Source organism: Pholis gunnellus (genome assembly GCF_910591455.1).
Source record: "Pholis gunnellus genome assembly, chromosome: 23".
Taxonomy (NCBI): domain Eukaryota; kingdom Metazoa; phylum Chordata; class Actinopteri; order Perciformes; family Pholidae; genus Pholis; species Pholis gunnellus.
Window position 1 is genome coordinate 12294088 of NC_136550.1, and position 19450 is coordinate 12313537.

Sequence of the window (19450 nt, forward strand, 5' to 3'; positions counted from 1 at the left end):
GGACTACAGTGATCTTTATCTTTTCACATGTTTTGCCTTGATCTTTTTATCCTGCAAAGCATCTTTAAATACGCCGGCAAGCGCTCTCTAAAATGTATTATTGTTATTTTTATGATTATAGTCAGGACGCAGACAGCCTTAAAGGATGTCACTATCTCATGGAGGTCTCCGACCGACTGAATGATTCACACTCCTGTCATATATTAGAGAGTCATAATATTCAAGACATTCTTAAGCAGATTGTTTGTTACTAGATCTGTACTAGTGGAAAATACATTGTGTCACTTCCTGTGAGAATATCAGCAGGAGCAGGACACAGAGAAAATACATGTCCTTGCTGGTGCTGCCCCCTGGGGGATGAGGTGGTTTTTTTTTTAAGGGATTCACAAATACTGTGTCACGTGTGTGAGACAATTATAGTAGGTACAAATAAATAGATAATGGAGCCTAATAATTAGATTATGAGATTAGATTAATTTGGTAAATTTATGAGAAAAAACTCACATCAGTATGTTTTCCTCTGAATAGGCCCAATTCACAGCAGTCACTTCAAATTCCCGATGCTTATGATAATATGATGGATGATCAAAGTCTAATTTGATTAGGTCATCCACTGCAGGCATAATACAAGGCAAGCGGTGGTGTGATGAGGTTGATCCAACCCTGGAAAGTGAAGCAATGTGGTTCCTAACATTAAAAAACAAACATTTTTATCTTAAATTTGTAACTTTAATATCAATATTCAATATCCTCCTATTTTACCTACAATGGCCCTTATACGCCGTTGTACAAGTCCCCTGGGTCTTTGTGCCAAATAGCACTACAAATTACCATTAAAATGACCAGCAACAAAAAACAAAACTCTAAACAAAACACTATCCCTGAGAGAGTGTGAAATATGAAGATACTGTTTTCTAAATAAACGAGGCACTGTATCTCGAACATAAGTGACATTAATTGAGTAAAAACCTCTTTTGTAGGAACTTTTGATGTTATTACTATTAGTACTCTAAATTAAATCCATTATCGGTATCAGTATGTTCCTATTCTGACGTCGGTAAGAAGAAGGTAAAACTTATAAAAAGCGAGTTGTTCCACTGTGTCCAGGTGAAGATTGAGCTGCCGGTCCACGTTCACGAGAAACACCACATCCTCTTCACCTTTTACCATGTCAGCTGTGAGTCCAGCACCAAGGCCAGCAGCAAGAGGAGAGAGGGAGTCGAGTCACTGGGTGAGTGTGCTGGGAAACGGTCTCTCTTATTTAGATTCTAATATGTTTTGCTGTGTTATGTATCCTGATGAATGAGACCCAACTCTGGTGCGTTCCTGTGTTCCAGTGGGTTACTCTTGGATGCCTTTGCTGAAAGACGGGAGGATGCAGTCGGTGGAGCTCCAGCTGCCTGTAGCAGCCACCTTACCTCCTGGATACCTGTGTCAGGACACCAGGAAGGTACAGTTTACCAAGACTCAGTGACCCCATTAATGCTCCATAATCAAAATGCTTTCCTGAAGAAAGAAAACCCTAAATGCTTCTTATTTTATTGTGCCTAAACAGTCCCAGCCAGATATCAAGTGGGTGGAAAATGCCAAGACACTGTTCAAAGTGAGGACCCACGTGGCATCAACAATATATGCTCAGGTACAACACTTATATGTACAGCAGGCATTATTATAGTGTACGAGTTACAGCTCCAAATCCAAACTATCCCTCTAAGGTAGCTGGTATAAAGACAGTGTGTGTGGACGCTAGTAATATGGTGCTGTTTCCTCCACAGGACCTGCATCTACACAAATTCTTCCAGCACTGCCAGCTGATGAGGACGACAGCGGAGGGAAACCCAGCAGAACTGATCAAATACCTGAAGGTGAGTCAACACACTCAGTCCTTTTAGAGCAGGGAGCAGTTTACAGGCTCCATAAAAGATATCATCTTTATTAATACAAGCAAAATGTTTTATAACGGCGAAATGCTTTTAGACACAAAGTGTAAACAGTTTCTAGATTGAAATAAACTTTATCAATGTGAGGTTTAAACCTAAGTTCAGATTCAAGCCAGACAAATCAAGAGAATTGCTTGCTTTGATAAACGAATGATATATCTATAAATATGAAAATACAAGTAGAAGATAAATAAATAAAGTTCAGTTGTTAATGTCAAAGACTACATATCCGCCACCATATCTTGGTAATGGTGTAAACGGTTGTATACAGTCACAGATGCTATTTCACAGTCTGGGTTATATAACTTGAGAGAACTTTCTCTGAAGATAGATGATTTCTAATAATGAGAGAATCCACTGGGAAATCTTATTTGTGGTGAGGCTTTCCACCTTAATACGCACAACATTTTGGTGGTGGTCAGACCTAAAATACTTATTTTATTGTGTATATTTTGCATTTTTCATACTTAATATTTGTACTCTGTTACTTCGTTTGCTGAAGTATATCTTTGCTGCTGTAACATACAAGTTACATTTCCCCCTGGGGGTGAATAAAGTATCTATCTATCTAAAAGTACAAGTCTTCTCTGTGAGATTTCGAAGTATCAATTACTGAATCATACAGGTTTTTCTTTGTTTCAAGATCAAGTCCCTCACATATTTGATGTCTAGTCTTACTTGCTTCCTGCACAACGTTTCGGTCCCTCCGGACCTTCGTCAAGTCTGTTCTCACCGCCTGAGGTGACCGGAGTTTTGCTTTTAGGAAAGCCTCCTTGAAGACCCCAACCAGCAGAATCCGTAGCTTCTGTAAACGTTTTGACACCGTAGCTTTAAATCCAAGTTTAACTTACTTTACTTCTCCTGTATTTCTATTTCTCCCCTCCTACAGTGCCTGCATGCCATGGAGACTCATGTAATCATCAACTTCCTACCAACGGTGCTGATGCAGCTGTTTGGGGTGCTCACAGCAGCAACCAAAGTAACTCATGAGATTGCCGTCAACTCTCTGCGGTCAGTTGCTCGCCTCAGTTTGTGCTTGTTTGATACTGATGATAGACGCTCACGGTGTAACCCTGCCCTGCTTCTGTGACTTCAGGGTGATCATACATATAGTCTCCAGATGTCACGAGGAGGGCCTGGAACACTACCTGCGCTCTTTTGTTAAGGTAACCCACCAACACAAACGCTGCCACACGGGTAATACAAATCTAAAGATTTCCATAGATTGATTTATGTGTTTAATCCCCTTCTTAGTATGTGTTTGTGGCCAACAACCCTACATCAGGAAACTCAGCGACCACCCATGAGATGCTGGCCACCGCCGTCACAGCCACCCTCAAGCAAACTGCCGATTTCAACACCAGCAACAAACTGCTCAAGGTGTGTGTGCGCTGCTATTTTGGTCGTGCAGATCGGTTGTGGTACCACTATTGAACAACAGGCTGCATACTTGCCTGTACAACGGCTCACCAAGTCCTGCAAACAGAGAGTGAAGTCTTTGTGACCTGAGAAAGAAACCCTGAAGCATGTAGCTGCTTGTACTGTAATGTAATCTATTTATTTAAACATACTTTCCGGGTCATCTTCCTGGGAAGTTTATCGGCAGTTTGGGAATTACCCATAGCAGGCTAACCCCGTTCCTCTTTTATCCCTTTCTGTAGTACTCCTGGTTCTTCTTTGAAACCATAGTCAAATCCATGGCCCAGTACCTGCAAGAGGGCAACCGCATCAAGGTTGGTAATAAGTGATTTCTTCTTCCTCTAGGCAACTAAATTGAGCAGCTCAGATTTCACATTCTGTGTGTTTAACAGTGCGAGTCTTAGCTTCAGACACTACCCCAAAGTTCAAATGTCTACATCTGGCATGATCTCACAAGCAAACACACACAACGTGATGTCACGTATCACGTCAACACGTTTAAACAAACCTCACACACACTCCGAGAAAGCACAAGAGGCTCAAAGTGACTCACTGAGCCGTGTGTATATTCCACATTGTGAAGCAAAGCCAGATGTTCAGCAGTAAGCAAAGTGAGCGCCGAAACTGTTAGGAAGAAATCAAACAGCCATCTGTTGAGAGAAAATGGATTCCCCCCCCCAAGTGTATCCGCACGCTGCTAATCTGTCTTCATAACGTTCCTGCCTGTTTGTCATTTTTGACTTTTTGATGCCCTCAAACAAGCGATCTGCCGTTACATGTTTCTCTCCGACCGTCTTATTAGATGCCGCGGCCCCAGCGCTTCCCCGACAGTTTCCACCAGGCGCTCCAGTCGCTGGTGTTGTCCATCATGCCACACATCACCATCCGCCACATGGAAATCCTCGAGGAAGCCCGCTGCATCAACCTGAGCCTGGCCAATTTCATCAAGGTCTGACCCGAGCTGTTTGGTGGGGGGACTTGCTTACAAACAGTCACGGTGTCTTGGCCTCCTTACACGGCTCTTCCTGACACCATTGCACAGTTTTTATTTTTTAACTCCCCTCTAGAACAGAGATGTGTTTATTTGTGTCCGTTCCCTCAGCAGCATACAATGCGCTAACCACGTTTTCTCTCCCTCAGAGGTGCCTGACCGTCATGAACAGGGGCTTTGCCTTCGGCCTGGTCAACCACTACATGTGTCATTTCGGTCTCAGAGATCCCAAGGTACATGCTCAGTGGACATATACATCAGTACGTGCTGCTACAAACATCCTGAGGTTACACCCCATGGAAGACGTTCTGAGATGGTTTCAAAAGGCTTACTTTGGTGTAATCCAGAACTGTGGTGACTTTGGGAAGTTTTGAGTGTCTGTGTTTGCAGACACATAGGTACCGAATATTAATTGTGCACAAGACGTCAAAATATTAAATAAGTCTCAAATTACCTTCTAAAGTTGTTTATGTTCTTTCTGTCTATCTTCTTTTATTGTAAAGCCCTTTTTGCATTTCTTGTGTGAAAAATGCTCTACAAATAACGTTTTTATTAAAATATTATTAAGCTCTTATCATTGATAAAAGGACAGTATTAAACTAAAAGTATTCTTTATTTTGCTGATATGGTACTTTGGACAACTTGTTGTGTATCTAATGTGTACATAACTGACAAACGCGTGTCTCCCGCCCTTCCTCATTTGGCTAACAAATTAAACCAACGCAGACACCTGGCAGACTTTGTTTGAGAAGCGATGTCTGCGGCGTCGAGTATTCTATTTGAACAATGAGGAGAATTATATTAACGCTCTGCGGCGGTTGTCGGGAATTTACATAATGCGCTAACTCGGGCCTGTCCTCTTTTGGCCACAGGTGCTGACTGAAATGAAATTTGATTTCCTAATGACCGTGTGTAACCACGAACACTTCATCCCTCTCAACCTGCCCATGGCTTTTGGACGCACCAAGATGCAGCGGGTACAAGGTGAGCGAGTCGGGACATCACATCCTGCCTTCCATTATGCTTCCTACCACACATGTAACCACTGACCGTCTGTCACATGAACCCCAAAAAACCCCTCAGCAGCCTCCTTCTGACCCACACCCAACCAAACTCGTCCCCTGTATTAACCTGCCTGATTGTTTGGCCCATGCACACACAAGTCTATTATTGAGCAGGTGGCAAGTCACACCTGCTATACCACATTTATCCAACACTAATTGATACAAACACACAAGCGAAAGTGACAAGCAAACGACTGTGTGCTGTGGAAATGCTGCATGGATTGTTTACAGTTTCACCTCCCGGTTTCTTTATTTTCACCCCCCCCCCTCCCTCCTTCTGTTTTTTGTGTTTTGCTTGTGGTCAGATTTTATACCGTATGCGACGGAGCTTTTTGGCCCTGTAGGTAGGTGAAGCTCACTGCACCATACTGCACATCAACGCCACATACGTTTGCTGCCGTATGCAAACGACCTGCACCTCCTTGCTCTGACCTGCACTAACCCCGCCATCCTGTCAGCTTCCCGCCTTTTTCTCTCTCACAGGACACCTATTCACTCCCACTCACTCACTCAGCACAATGCTAATGCCCTCACATGCCTGAGCCTGTGTGTTGTTGTGGGGAGGAGCTTGTGCAAATACACTGGCCCCTCTTTTCGTAGTGACTTGACACTTGTAAACATCTTCTCTCGATAGTGGGTTTCTCTCTCTCTCTCTGTCTCTGTGCCTCTCTCTCTCTCTCTTTCACTCTCTCTTTCTGTGTGTGTCTTTCTCTTTCTCTCTCCCTCTGTCTTTCTCTCTGTCTCTGTGCCTCTCTCCCTCTCCTTCTCTCTCAGACCGCCTGTCTGTCTCCATCATTAGTGAAGATAATTGCTGCAGATGGGAGCTCCGTTCCCAGGCTGCATTGCCTGCTTTGATATTAACACAGCATTATTATGAAATTGTTGTTTGTGAGGGGAAATGGACAACTTCTCATTTCCAGTGGCACGGAAATGTACTACATTATATATTTCCCAATGTAGGCACTGAGAAATATGTGATCTTAAAGGGTAAGTTCATCCCAAAGTCAAAAATACATATTTTCCCGCTCACCTTTAGTGCTATTTATCAATCTAGATTGTTTTGGTTTAGTGTTGGAGTTAGCGGCAAAAGAGATGTCTGCAATATAATGGAACTAGATGACACTCGCCAAACAATCTAGATAAATAGATAGCACAGCAGATAGGAGGGTAAATATATGTTTTGGATTTTGAGATGAACTGTCCCTTTGATTCCTCCTTCTTTGGTGTGGAAATGTTAACGTCTGAATGAATGTGTGGCTTTGTTGAGATTCTGTCGCATATTGCAATGTTGCACTTTAAATGATGCCACAGTAGGACTGAACAATACTGATTATATTGCATGTACTGAGTAATATACAATCATAATTATCACATTTTTAGAGATCTTCTATATAAGAAGATGCCGTTAGATTTCTAACGGCATCTTCTTACTAGTTACATCTTCAACAGGAAACACATTTCACAAGACTGCTTGTGTTTTAGTATTAGGAAACTTCCCACAGTCATGACCTCACAGACGGTGTCCCAATAAGTCATATTTTATCAGCATCAGTTCAGCCTATGCTCGTGTACTGACGCTTCCTGTCTGGCCCCACCACAGAGCAGAGTCTGGAGTTCAGCCTGACGGAAGAGTACTGCCGTAACCACTTCCTGGTGGGCCTGCTGCTGAGAGAAGTGGCTGAGGCCTTGCAGCAGGGGCCCGAGGTCCGACAGCTGGCCGTGAGCGTTCTCAAGAACCTTCTTATTAAGCACGCCATGGATGACCGCTACACAGCATTCAAGGTGAGGGAGGGCGGGGCAATTCGGTTGAATAAAGAAGCAAATCGAACACTTCCACCCAGAATACGGCCTCACAGGAAAGTTGGTGCATCTCCACTGGAAATTTCACACATCCAGTCAGTCTTCATTTGATATAGAAAGAAAACCTTTTTTCCCCCATTTTCTTTAATGCATGTGGTATGTATTTTTGTCATAAGGCCTTTATAAAATCTAGATATAGAACCCTCATTTGGAGGGTTGGTAGGCACAATTATTGTCTTATCAAGACAATAATTATTCCGTCTCGTTCAAAAATAAACTCTACACTTAATCTTGACTCAATCAGCAGACATTCCCTTATCCTGTATGTAGTTATTTGGTTTAAATAACAATGAATAGAAATGCTGAATGTGAGACTAGATGCTTGAGTTGTCTGTCATTTACAGAAGTTTAAGATATCCCCAAAAAGTTATAACAAAATCCAATTCACCATCAGACTAGGTGGTACAGCAAGAGACATAGTAAAAAAACAAGTATTATAAATAAGTAATAAAACAGTAAAGAATATTAAATAAGTAAAAAAATCCACAATAACTAAAATATAACAAAAAATATGATATATGCAGACAGAATAATTGTTTGTTATTGCACAGTGTATTTATGTTGCACATAATATACTAAACCTGGTGCTTCATGGCTAAATGACTACTTTTGGATGCCTTAGCGCATCACGCCCTTGGAAGAGTGCCTGTCTTCAGACAGATGTTTGTTCTTCTCATGCTTCTTCACATGCAGGTTTATGCAAGTCACTGTCCAGGGGAACTTCCTCCGTTGCAATGCCTGACCGTGCAACATCACCTACAATGACGTATTCTTTAGGCCATTTTCTTACCGAACCGTTTCTTCTTTATTCCAGTCATTTACACGGTCGTCTGAAATAGTTTGTTTGCTGAATCCGAGGGGGCACACTCATACGAGCCCACGAGAAAGAAAAGACGGGAATATGAAAATGCTCTTGCTGGAGGCCCATTGTCTCCTCTCACCGCAGTGCAACATATTTGAATCAGAACCTCAATGTTCGCACGCAAAACGTTAATGTTTGACAGAGGTCACGCTCTTAACTGTATGTCCATGCCCTCAAAAAGATATCAAATGTCTGTTATGCAAATCAGCCAGTGTTTAGAGTGCAGGCACTATTGGGAGCAGTTGGCTTTTGAGTAGTTTGTTCAGGGCAGACAACGGCTAACGTGAACCTACAATAATCTTTATTACAGGTGTAGCCATTTTGTCTCGCTCTAGAAGTTCACTCATCAGTATTAATACATATGTGTATTACATATCAGTGCATCTAATCATATTTAATGTTTCAGAATCAGCAGGCCAGGATCTGTTTGCTCTACCTGCCACTCTTTGAGCTGCTCTACCAGAACTTGAAGCAGCTGTCTGCCCAGCCACACAGCTCCGGCCCCGGGCTCGGCCTCAATGTGAGTCCCCTCTGAACCCTGGATTTCCACAGTAGGGTTACTTAGGTCTTCAACCTACCGTCTACCTTCAACCGTGTTTATGACGTGAAGAAAAATATAAAGATTCAAGAGGAGCCTTGATTCAAATACTGAGGAGCCTTGAATCATCTGCACATAACGATGAGCCATTTGCTCATAATTCTGTGCTTGAAACGTGATTATTTCCTTAATGTAATGAAGACGTCATTTTAACAGGAGCATATGACTGCGTTGGAAGTCATTTGGGAGGATTCACAGTTAGTTTCTTGGATTCTGTTTGTGTCTGACTGACTTTCATTGTGATTTAAACAATATCAAATATCTGCCAGGAGGGTGAAACGATGTAGTCAGTACTTCAACGTATTGTTTATCATGAAGTCTGAGCCTTCCTACAGTTCATTTGAGTGAAACCTGGAGCAGGTGCTCCCTAACTAACAGTATGTTTTAAGTTGTGTTGTATGAGCTACTTATCCATAGTCAGAGTGGTGCGTACAGTAGATGGAGTTTGGATAAACAGACAGGAGCACCAGCGCGGGAGCAAAGTCATTTACTGCTGTGGACGGCGGCAGCAGCACAATTTATTCTAGACATTTAAAACAAATCTACATCATTCTAAGTGTACGCTATATTTAGAATGGTTTCACCGTCAGACCGTCATTTCTGACGATGAACAGAAGCCGTTATCTATGGTGTCTTCAGAGCCACAAGACTCTATTGACAAAGGCAAGGCAACACAAGTTTATTTATACAGCACATTTCAGCACCGAGGCAATTCAGAACAGTGCAAATAAGTGCAAAAGAAACACATTTACGTAAATACAATTTTTAAAAACTGTCATTTAGGAACCAAGAGAATTTAAAACAAAAAGAAGCTAAAATAGAATATGACGGGTATGAAATAGAGTCAAACGGTGCAGAGTAAGAAGTGATTTAATAAAAGGCAGCGGCAGTGAAGGTTCCGGCTGACGTGCCGGTTCCTGGTAGTTTGTTCCAGATGTTGTGCATAAAAACTGAACGCTGCCTCTCCATGTTTAGTCTTGAATCTGGGGACAGAAAGCAGACCTGTCCCAGACCACCTGAGAGGTCTGGTTGGTTCATAGCGTAGCAGAAGATCACAAATGTGTTTTGGCCCGAGACCATTCAGTGCTTACTTAACCAACAGTAGTGTAGGACTCGAGCTGCAGCGTTCTGAATCAAATTGATTTGTTGAGGGAGACCGTTACAGTAGTGGAGTCTGCTGAAGATAAATACATGGACACGTTTTTCCAAGTCCTCTCGAGACAGAAGTCCCTTAATCCTTGAGATGTTCTTAAAGTGCTAGTAATTATAATTGTCTTAATGTTGCTTTTGAAATGTAGGTCTGAGTCCATGACTACACCTAGAGTTCTGGCTTAGTTTGAGGTTTTTACCATTGCCGTGCACTGACTTGTCATTGCTCTCCTTGGCTCCAAAAACAACTACCTCAGTTGTATCTCTGTTTAATTGAACAAACTCAGAACATAGAAGTTGCTGTTCTACCGCTGCCTCGGGCGGTTAAGTTTGTGTGCTACAGATACCCGTCAGAAAGGGCAACGGCAATGTAAAGCGCTGAAATGATTCCAAATGATTTCACTTAAGCTGCTGTTGATTTATTCTAAAATACGTTTTGTAGGTCGGTAAAACACTGACTATGGATAAATACCTCATACAAGCCCAATTAAAAAAATCTGAACTATCCCTTTAACGGTAACCCAGATGTCACTTCTTCCATCCATGTGGCTGTCCAGGGCTCCAGAGATGACCTGATATCAACGGGCTCCGCAGACAGCAGGAGAATCAGCACTGCTATTGAGAGAGACCACGGTGAGTTCAGAGCCGCGCCGACACTGCCCAGCATATCCTGCATCTGATCTCTTCCTGTTTACAGATCATCCATTATCATCACCACACTTACAACATTTATGTTGCACAGGACTTCGTCCATTAGCGGCACTCTCTCTGCATCATTGCACTTAACCCGGGGCTGGCTTATTCTGTGATAATGGAAACATTTTGATTTGTACACTGCATCATTCGCTAGTGACTTGAGATGTTGTTGTCAAGAAGAAAGTAGCAACCAAGGAAATCCAAAGTGAAACGCTTCAGTGTCGAAGGTTTAAAAGAGGTCTCCGGCAATTTAGTTTTGCATTTCACAAGAAGTCACAGGAGACGGATTGAGGTTAGAGAAGATACAATGACCTTTAGAGTCCTTCACACACTTCCCAAAATGCATTTCAGTAGATTCTTTTCCCTGGTTACAGAACCAGAGTGTGTTCTGGGACTTCTCAAAGCTTCTTAAGAGCCATAGACTCTTAACTTTATACTTTATTTTCCCCTTAATAGATGGTTTATTAGGATCTGTTTATCATATATGTTATCAGTAGGTCAAGTATGCAGTGCCTACATTCCTTTTTGAGAGTATCAGTATCTCCCCTAAATGTGCTAATGTCACTGCCAGTGAGCGTGTTAGAATTGGGTCAATGTGTTTACGTTATTGTGCTGCTTTCAGCTGGCATTAAAACTGCACTGTGTTGGCTCCAGGTCTGCCAGTTCAGAATGGCCACGTTGTGAGGAGAGAGGACTCCCGATGCTCTCTGTTCATGGACTCAGGAACAGCAGACAGCACTGAGGTGAGAAACTTTTACACCAGCAGAACTTCGGCTAAACACAAAGCCCGGCACAGCCCGACACGTCCCTGTTCATACCAAAAAACAACAACACATTTTATCTTTGCAAACACAAATGATGTTTGTTTATTTGCATCGAGAGCAAATAAGCGAGATCCGATCAGAGAGTTTGAAAAATTTGATTTGTTCTGTCGATCCCTTTCTTTTTGATTTGTACGATTCTTTTAATAAACAATGGGCTAAAGCTCACGCCACGTACACGCACTGTTTTGGATCCCAATCTCCACGGTGCATATTCTCATAACAAACCGTCATGAAAATAATACTGAAGAAAATCTCTCCGCAATGCTTTTGAAGAGTGTCCCCTCAGTGCTGGCTGTCTCTGAACACATTGCCAGCATAGCAAGCCAGGTGCTTACTATAAAACACACGTTCATGTTCTCTGGTCTGATTCCAGAGCTGAGTGAGCATCCGCTGTTTTGTCATGCACCCAGATGTTGAGTGTAGACGGACTGGAGAAGATTATTTATCGCCTGTGTAAATACACTCTTTTCAGCCCACTATCTTTGGTTTATGGTAGCTGGTTATTTGAAACACAACAGTCTAATGGTTACAACGTTATGTCACTTCTTGGCCACAACTCGGTTCCCTGAACTCCACCCATCACGTAACCTCACTCGTAAACTCTGGATAGCTTCATGATGTTCAACGCAACTATAAAATTCTATTTAAAAAATAGAAATATATCACCTTGCTTGCAGTATCGCAATATATTGTATCAGGATACCTATCTTATTGCCAGAATCTTGCCATTCCACAGCCCTAGTGTGGACCATGTGTAGACATGAGGATCTCTAAACATATTTACATGGACTTTTTCCTCTTGCTGGAATAGTTGAATCTATAGTAACGTCCTTAACGATACTCTTTGTTAAAGGATACAGGCCGGGGAAGTCCCATGTGCAGACCAACCTCCATCTCAAAATATAGTTGTTGGCTGGAAAGAGTTACCAAATACAAAGACTTGTTTGGCTGAGTCAGGGCTTTTTTTCTTTTCTCCCATGGATTTGAATATCTCATCGTTGAGTGTGTTTGTGTTGTTCCAGCTGCAGAGGCGTGGCTCCACCATGAGCAGCAGCCCCATGCCTCCCATCGGCAGACTGGGACAGTATGAGATCAAGGGCCTCCTGCTCTCCTTCCTGCACATCGCCAAGACCTTGTCAGAGGGTCAGTGATGCTCTGTTTTTGGGGGTAGAGTCTAGGCAGAAGCTTGACTCAGCCGTTACACAAACAATGAAGTTATGTACTGACTGATTGTCTAATTGTTTAGTTGATTTAGCTACCAAAAAAAACAAACCTGCAACAAAGAGTTTGACTTTGTTTTTGTCCGCAGACACTCTCATGGCCTACTGGAACAAAGTCGGCCCTCAAGACATCATGAACTTCCTCAGTTTGCTAGAGTGAGCAGTGGTGAAAACCCGTGTTTTCTTATGACTAATACTGTTAAAGTCAACTGTCTTTTGTTACTGTCGTCACTCTTGGTGACTTGGAAAATGGTAACTGGTGACTGGAAAAGAGTTGGCAGCACTTCACAGGAAGCACTACATTTTGTTTTTCAAGGCTTTGTGCCATAAATTGTGCCATTTTTCCAGGAGATGGCAGACAGAATAGCATAGTGAAAGCCAATCTAAACACTGATAACGTCATCTCATGTCATTGTTTACTTCATAATGATAAGTCAAAGCTATCAATGTGTCTGTTGCCCCTTAAAGAAACATGAACGAAATGAGTTTACCGTTCACTTTCACTTTCTTAAGACACAAATACCACAAAAGTCTGTGTGTTGACAGACGATAGGATAGACACTGTAGTGCTACCTTATTGCTCACGAACCAAAGTCATATAAAACTTTTTGAAAAGGTTTTTGGAATAAATACCAGGAAGGTTAAAAGTAAACTGAGCTTGACGTTCCCGTTCTCCTGCTGATATTTCTCTATTGTTCTCACTGTCCCTGCAGGACCTGTGTGGTTCAGCTCCGGTACATTGGAAAAAGGAACATTGGGCGGTAAGGCTGCAAAACCAACAGCACTGTTGACTTACTTACCTGTCACATGAATCTGAAACCCAGCTACAATTACATACTTCCATGTTGTCCATCATTTCATAGAGCTGTTGGTGTGGTTTGGTTAATCATTGCTTCACTCATTGTTTCTGATGATGTGTTCGGTAGTGACCTTTTCTTATGTTGTGTTCATAGAATAGATAAGATAACTGTATCTCTATCTCTCTCTCTCTCTCTCGTTCTTTCTCTCTGTGGGCGTTTCCTTCATACAGGAGTCAGGAGATATGTGTGCCGAAGCTGTTCTCCTCCGACAGGAAGTCTCAGACGATGCCGGCTATGCGCTGCAACCGAGCCAGCCTCATGCAGACTAAGTTACACCAGTTCAGCACCATGGAAGCCTCCCTCACTCTCAATATAGGTAACCACACACACCAGTTTGTATGCAAAACTTTAGGCCACCCTTAATCATACTATTCTCAATACTTTATATATATGACGGGGATTGATATGTAATTGTAATGTTCTAGAAAGACTCTCAATGTAGCTGTGAGTTACAAGTGAGTATACGATTTTTTTAAATCGGTTTCACTGCTGCCCCGTCCACAGCAGTACATAACTTTGGAACTCCTGCCTGTTTCTCTAAACTCCATCTACTGTAGGTCATATACTACATATACTGCAAGTGCCTCATACAACCCAACTCCAAAAAAGACAAATTCATATTTACTATGAATTCTATTCTGGACATAAACAGATTTGCACAACCATGTAACTACTATATAATGTCCTGGTTCTTTAAAAAACCCTCTAATATATCAGTTGGTAGTGTAAATATTATGTATGCTGTCTCTTTGATTTGTGTTACATTGCATAGTTCTAACCCCTAACAGTAAGTAGTCCCCCAGTAATCACTCAAAAAAGTACAAAAATGTAATTAAAGAAGACCTTTTCTATCTCCTTCTAGTAAATTTACAGTCAAAACACACTTTGAAACGGCAGCTTTTTGGCAGAGCAGCAGTTTCCCAACCACAAGTAAACAAGGCTAATAGTTTAGCCCGGACCGACCATAGTCTCAGTGTTGAAAGCTGGAAGACAGCCTTGTTTAAACATGGAACAAACTTTGCACCTGACAGTTGGATTTAGAAAGTCTTAGCGTAGAGACTGCCAGATGAGTTGTTAATGCAAAGTTAATCTCACATAGCTAGACTTGTGCTTAACTGAGGTCTGGAGTAAATCAAGCACCAATGTTGTTAGAGACACACACACAGTGAGCTGTTATTATACCCAGAACAAAGAAACTTACACCAAGATACAATACAATACCATGTTTGTACCTGAACTGACTGACACCAGCCAACGGGCACGTCCTAGATTGATGCTTAACCTATTAAATGTCACCGACCACATTGTGTCAAGCTTAAAGGCCTTTGTAAGCTAAATGTAATGGCTAATTGATGAGGCTTAGCCAGATTAATGCAACACTGTGTAACATCCATACTGAAACCTGATGAGAGATGTGCGGAGTAAGGGATGTGTTCTTTATTGCAATGTGAGCTCTTACTGTACACTGTGTCATGATATTATCGTGTGTGTGTGTGTGTGTGTGTGTGTGTGTGTGTGTGTGTGTGTGTGTGTGTGTGTGTGTGTGTGTGTGTGTGTGTGTGTGTGTGTGTGTGTGTGTGTGTGTGTGTGTGTGTGTGTGTGTGTGTGTGTGTGTGTGTGTGTGTGTGTTCTAGGGACGGGGCCATCAGAAGCAGAGATCCACCATCAGGCTCTGCTGGAGGGCAACATCTCCACTGAGGTCTCTCTCAGCGTCCTGGATGTCCTCTCTCTTTTCACTCAGTGTTTTAAGGTCATTGCGCACACACACACACACACATGTTTACTTAGGTCACTTTTTAAGAGATAAGATTTCATGGAACCTGACCATAACCACTACTTCCTTAATCTTAGCCGCTGCCCCCAAATCAACTTTTTGTGTTTGTGTGTGTCAGACCCAGCTGCTGGACAGCGACGGTCACAACCCCCTGATGAAGAAGGTGTTTGACGTTTACCTGACCTTCCTTAAAGTCGGCCAATCAGAAGCCGCCCTCAGACACGTCTTCGCCGCGCTCAGGGCTTTCATCAACAAGGTACGTTTGCACGCGGCGATATTGACGTCGGCATGACCGAGACACTAGTGAACAACCAGAAGTGGTGAATGCTGTCACTACTTCCATCCTACGTGTCATTGCGGCGTTCGTTCTCTCTCGTTGCACTATTTATAACATCCAAAACATGGACTTGACAAATGCAAGAGCGGATGCATGGGATAAACATCCGTTTCCTGTGTTTGTGTCTGTCTTTACCATAGAGCTAAAAAACAAATCAATGAGCCGTGCTGTTGCACTGGGTTACATGTTCCATTACTATGAACAAACACACACTTAAGTTTATTTTGACTCAATCCCACTCACGGAAAATAGTCCTGCTGCCCTCCCCACATCCTTACGGTATTTTTCTAATCCCGTCTCTGCCCTTTAATACACTAACTCGTTGTCCCGCCAGTTCCCGTCGGTGCTGTTTAAGGGCCGCGTGACGCTCTGCGAGGCTCTGTGCTGCGAGGTGCTCAAGTGCTGCGTCTCCAAGCTGGGATCTCTGAGGGCCGAGGTGTCGGCCCTGCTCTACCTGCTGATGAGAAACAACTACGAGTACACCAAGAGGAAGACCTTCCTACGCACGCACCTGCAGGTAGAGTGGAGTGGAGTGTCGGTGTTGAGGAAGAAACAGAGGACGCGCTTGTCATCCTCCAAACTGGCCTGACCAGTTTCTGGTCATGCATGTTTAATACTCAGTCAACAATAGCCATATTGTCAACAGTCAACACAGTTTGTGGTCTGTAACAAGGTCTCTCATGATCTCAATACTGGTTCACCCTAATATTCACCCTTGACCTTTAGCCTTTTGTCCACACACACTCCTCCGAGTGCTTCAGATGCTTTTCATAAGGCCGGTGGAGAATGTTAGGAGAGTGTTTAAACAGTTTAAACAGACTGCATGCTTAGTTTCCAGCTCCTCTAACACTGTACCAGAAGGCCATCCAGCTTTCCATTAGCTCTCACTGGACTCTGTTAATACATATACCAAGTGGAGCTGTGTTTACCCTCCTTTCATTTTCCTCTCCTCCTCATCCACTCTAGTTCCCTCTCCTCGGTCCGCTCCTCTCTAACCATCCCCTCACTTTGCTCCTTCTTCTTTTCGTCCAGATCATCATTGCTGTAAGCCAGCTGATCTCCGACGTGGCGCTGACCGGCAGCTCTCGCTTCCAGGAGTCTCTCTCCATCATCAACAACTTTGCGAATAGCGACAAGGCCATGAAGGTACAGTAGAAGTCAACAAGACGAGCGTAGGGAGAACCAGAAACTCTTACAGCTCTGAAATCCAATAACTGAGAAAATCAAGAAATGGAGTGGCTGAAATATTACTATATAAGCCTGTGCTGCGCTATCCAAGTCAAGAGGGGATTCAACCCCAAAACCTGCAGAGACGTATCTGTGATCCAACTCTCTGTGTGTGTTTCTTCTCTATTTAGACCAGCCACTGCGGTCCCATTTGTAAAAACAAACACTTCTGCTCCCGATGTGAGATTAATTGTGTAGCGTGGCAATACGACTGATGTGGTTTGTTTAGACTGTAAATACGTGTGAGGTGGAGATGATGGATGACTGATTATTTTACAAAGAGGTTCAGTGTTCTAACTGTGTCGAAGGTTTGACTGATGTGGGTTTTTCAACTGTGGGGAAACATCGTACGTCACAATATAAATCAACATTACTAACGATGCGTATTATTAGACGTCTGCATGCGAGTTTGTTGCCCCTGTGCATGCTGGGAGGCCTCCCTACACGCTCACCTCAATTAGCTGCAGTGGCTTGAGCAGCACAGCAGCGCTTTGAGTGATGATTGCGGTTTTGGTTGTGTTCTTATCATCTTGTCCTTGTTTCAAAACAAGAGTGCGCTGTGATTAAAAGATAACTTTGTCTAAGACTATCAAACCGGTTAGCCAAACCGCGCTCGAGGAATTCAAATTAGTGTGATAATGAGCAGGATCGTTGTAGCCCGGCAACAACCTGCTTTAACGTGTGTGTGTTTGTGTGTTATCTCCCCTCTGCACGATGCAGTCCACAGCCTTCCCCACTGAAGTAAAGGGCCTGACCAAGCGGATCCGCACCGTGCTGATGGCCACGGCCCAGATGAGGGAGCACGAGAGAGACCCGGAGATGCTGCTGGACCTCCAGTACAGCCTGGCCCGGTCCTACGCCAGCACCCCCGAACTGAGACGAACCTGGCTGGACAGCATGGCCCGAGCACACCTCAAGAACGGAGATTTCTCTGAGGTATCAGCAGGACCACTGAATGTGTCGCTTCGTGTCATATGTTCATCCGTCTGTCTCTTCTTTGGTCTTGTTATTGATACCTATGTCCACATAACTCTCTATGTAAATGATGCGTGCCAACAGGACCGGGTTTCTGTTATCGCGTTTAGACATGTTTGCATACAATCTTACCTCCTTTCTCTATCTCTTCCAACTGTACCTTGGTGACATGCACACTGCCCCGCTCAGAGGCCACACCTTAAAGAGTGTGTAACCTACAGTACTCTCTAGTAGTACACAGTGAGTCAGTCCACTTCAGGTTTCAAAGAAGCATTACTCACCACCTCCAGAAATTCTTTAAAAGTTTTAACACATTAATACATATATACATATGTAGTTTTTATAGTTGTACTGCTGCCCTTGGACCTCGTCCCACAATACAGTATGATAACAACCCTGTGTGTTTTGTCGAATGAACACAATGTTTTACAAGGGAGACTGTTACAGTTAAAAGCTGAGTAATGAAGCTTCATAATTATATTGTGCGCACTTTGACCCATCACAAAAGAAACATACAGCCCCACTCTACTGCTACTTTACTAGAATTAGGTTGTCATAATAATGTGATGTTCTACTGAAGGAAGATTATGTTGTTCCACTCCTGAGGAAGGTCAGAGGTCAGGGTTGACACAGAGGTTGAACCTGGGTGGTCCAGTGGTGTGTTTATTTATTTTACCAGTTTTATTACACACAAAGCTAAGAGGAAAGACTGCATGATTAAGAACTGATGAACCTTTCACCTGGCAGCTGTCAGGCCTTCGTTCATGTTGTTTTTTCAGTTGATAAGCTGCCATTATAGATACAAGGTGTGGCTGGTTACATGTGAGTCACAGGTGAACACAATAAACCAATCACCGTAGTGATATATGACATTAATGAGTTGCACCTGACTTTGTGCCAGGGTTTAACCTTTTCAGTTTCCTATAGAGCGGCATGTTTCCGCTCTTGATCTGCTGGAGGAATATTCTCTAACTCTGCTGGTGTTTGTTGTTGTCTCCACAGGCGGCCATGTGCTACGTTCATGTGGCTGCACTGGTTGCAGAATACCTGTACAGGAAAAGTAAGGCCCTCCCCATCTACTGTACACACACACACACACACACACATGCTTTTACCTCCATTTGTGGCTTACACTTATACTGTAATTAAACACCAAGCAATGTTTGCAGCATTAATAATCAAGCAAAATAATAGTTTGCTGAGGAAGCACCTAAGACAAATATTTGCCTATATGTCAAAGAGGCACCACAATGAAATTACTGTCTTAAAGGGACAGTTCACCCCCAAAAATACATGTTTTTCCTCTTGCCTATAGTGCTATTAATCAATCTAGATTCATGAATTTTGGGGTGAACTGTCCCTTTAAGCGAGGACGTGACTAACTACACACACCTAACCTTCACCAGGAAACACTCACTCTTTAAAGAGCTTTGTGGTTCGCCAGGAAGATTTGCCTGCACAGGTGATAAAAGCCATGCCAGTTTGTTCAGGGACTGTTGTTGGATACAGCACGCAAACATTCCTCAGACCGATCGCACCAGCAACTGTGACATCTAGTAAAAACAAAGCAAATGGCTCTCATGTTTGAGGAATGTCAACAAACATGGGGTGTGCAGCATCAGTTGGTTGCCAGCTACTCTCTCAAAAGTGTGTG

General features: G+C 43.0%; 1 protein-coding gene across 1 annotated transcript in view; it reads left to right on the top strand.

The window, feature by feature from the left end:
• Positions 1–19450, top strand: part of dock11 (dedicator of cytokinesis 11) — a 51986-nt gene that overhangs the window by 23093 nt on the left and 9443 nt on the right. The window contains exons 20-45 of the mRNA XM_079184984.1: positions 1108–1231; positions 1338–1450; positions 1556–1639; positions 1776–1865; positions 2830–2951; positions 3037–3106; positions 3195–3320; positions 3602–3673; positions 4162–4308; positions 4500–4583; positions 5223–5334; positions 5720–5758; positions 7015–7196; positions 8543–8656; positions 10441–10516; positions 11234–11322; positions 12426–12546; positions 12713–12779; positions 13337–13384; positions 13654–13799; positions 15118–15233; positions 15376–15513; positions 15929–16111; positions 16627–16740; positions 17542–17757; positions 18799–18856. Coding sequence (XP_079041110.1) covers positions 1108–1231; positions 1338–1450; positions 1556–1639; positions 1776–1865; positions 2830–2951; positions 3037–3106; positions 3195–3320; positions 3602–3673; positions 4162–4308; positions 4500–4583; positions 5223–5334; positions 5720–5758; positions 7015–7196; positions 8543–8656; positions 10441–10516; positions 11234–11322; positions 12426–12546; positions 12713–12779; positions 13337–13384; positions 13654–13799; positions 15118–15233; positions 15376–15513; positions 15929–16111; positions 16627–16740; positions 17542–17757; positions 18799–18856 — 2851 coding nt within the window. The remainder of the gene's footprint in view (positions 1–1107; positions 1232–1337; positions 1451–1555; positions 1640–1775; positions 1866–2829; positions 2952–3036; positions 3107–3194; positions 3321–3601; positions 3674–4161; positions 4309–4499; positions 4584–5222; positions 5335–5719; positions 5759–7014; positions 7197–8542; positions 8657–10440; positions 10517–11233; positions 11323–12425; positions 12547–12712; positions 12780–13336; positions 13385–13653; positions 13800–15117; positions 15234–15375; positions 15514–15928; positions 16112–16626; positions 16741–17541; positions 17758–18798; positions 18857–19450) is intronic.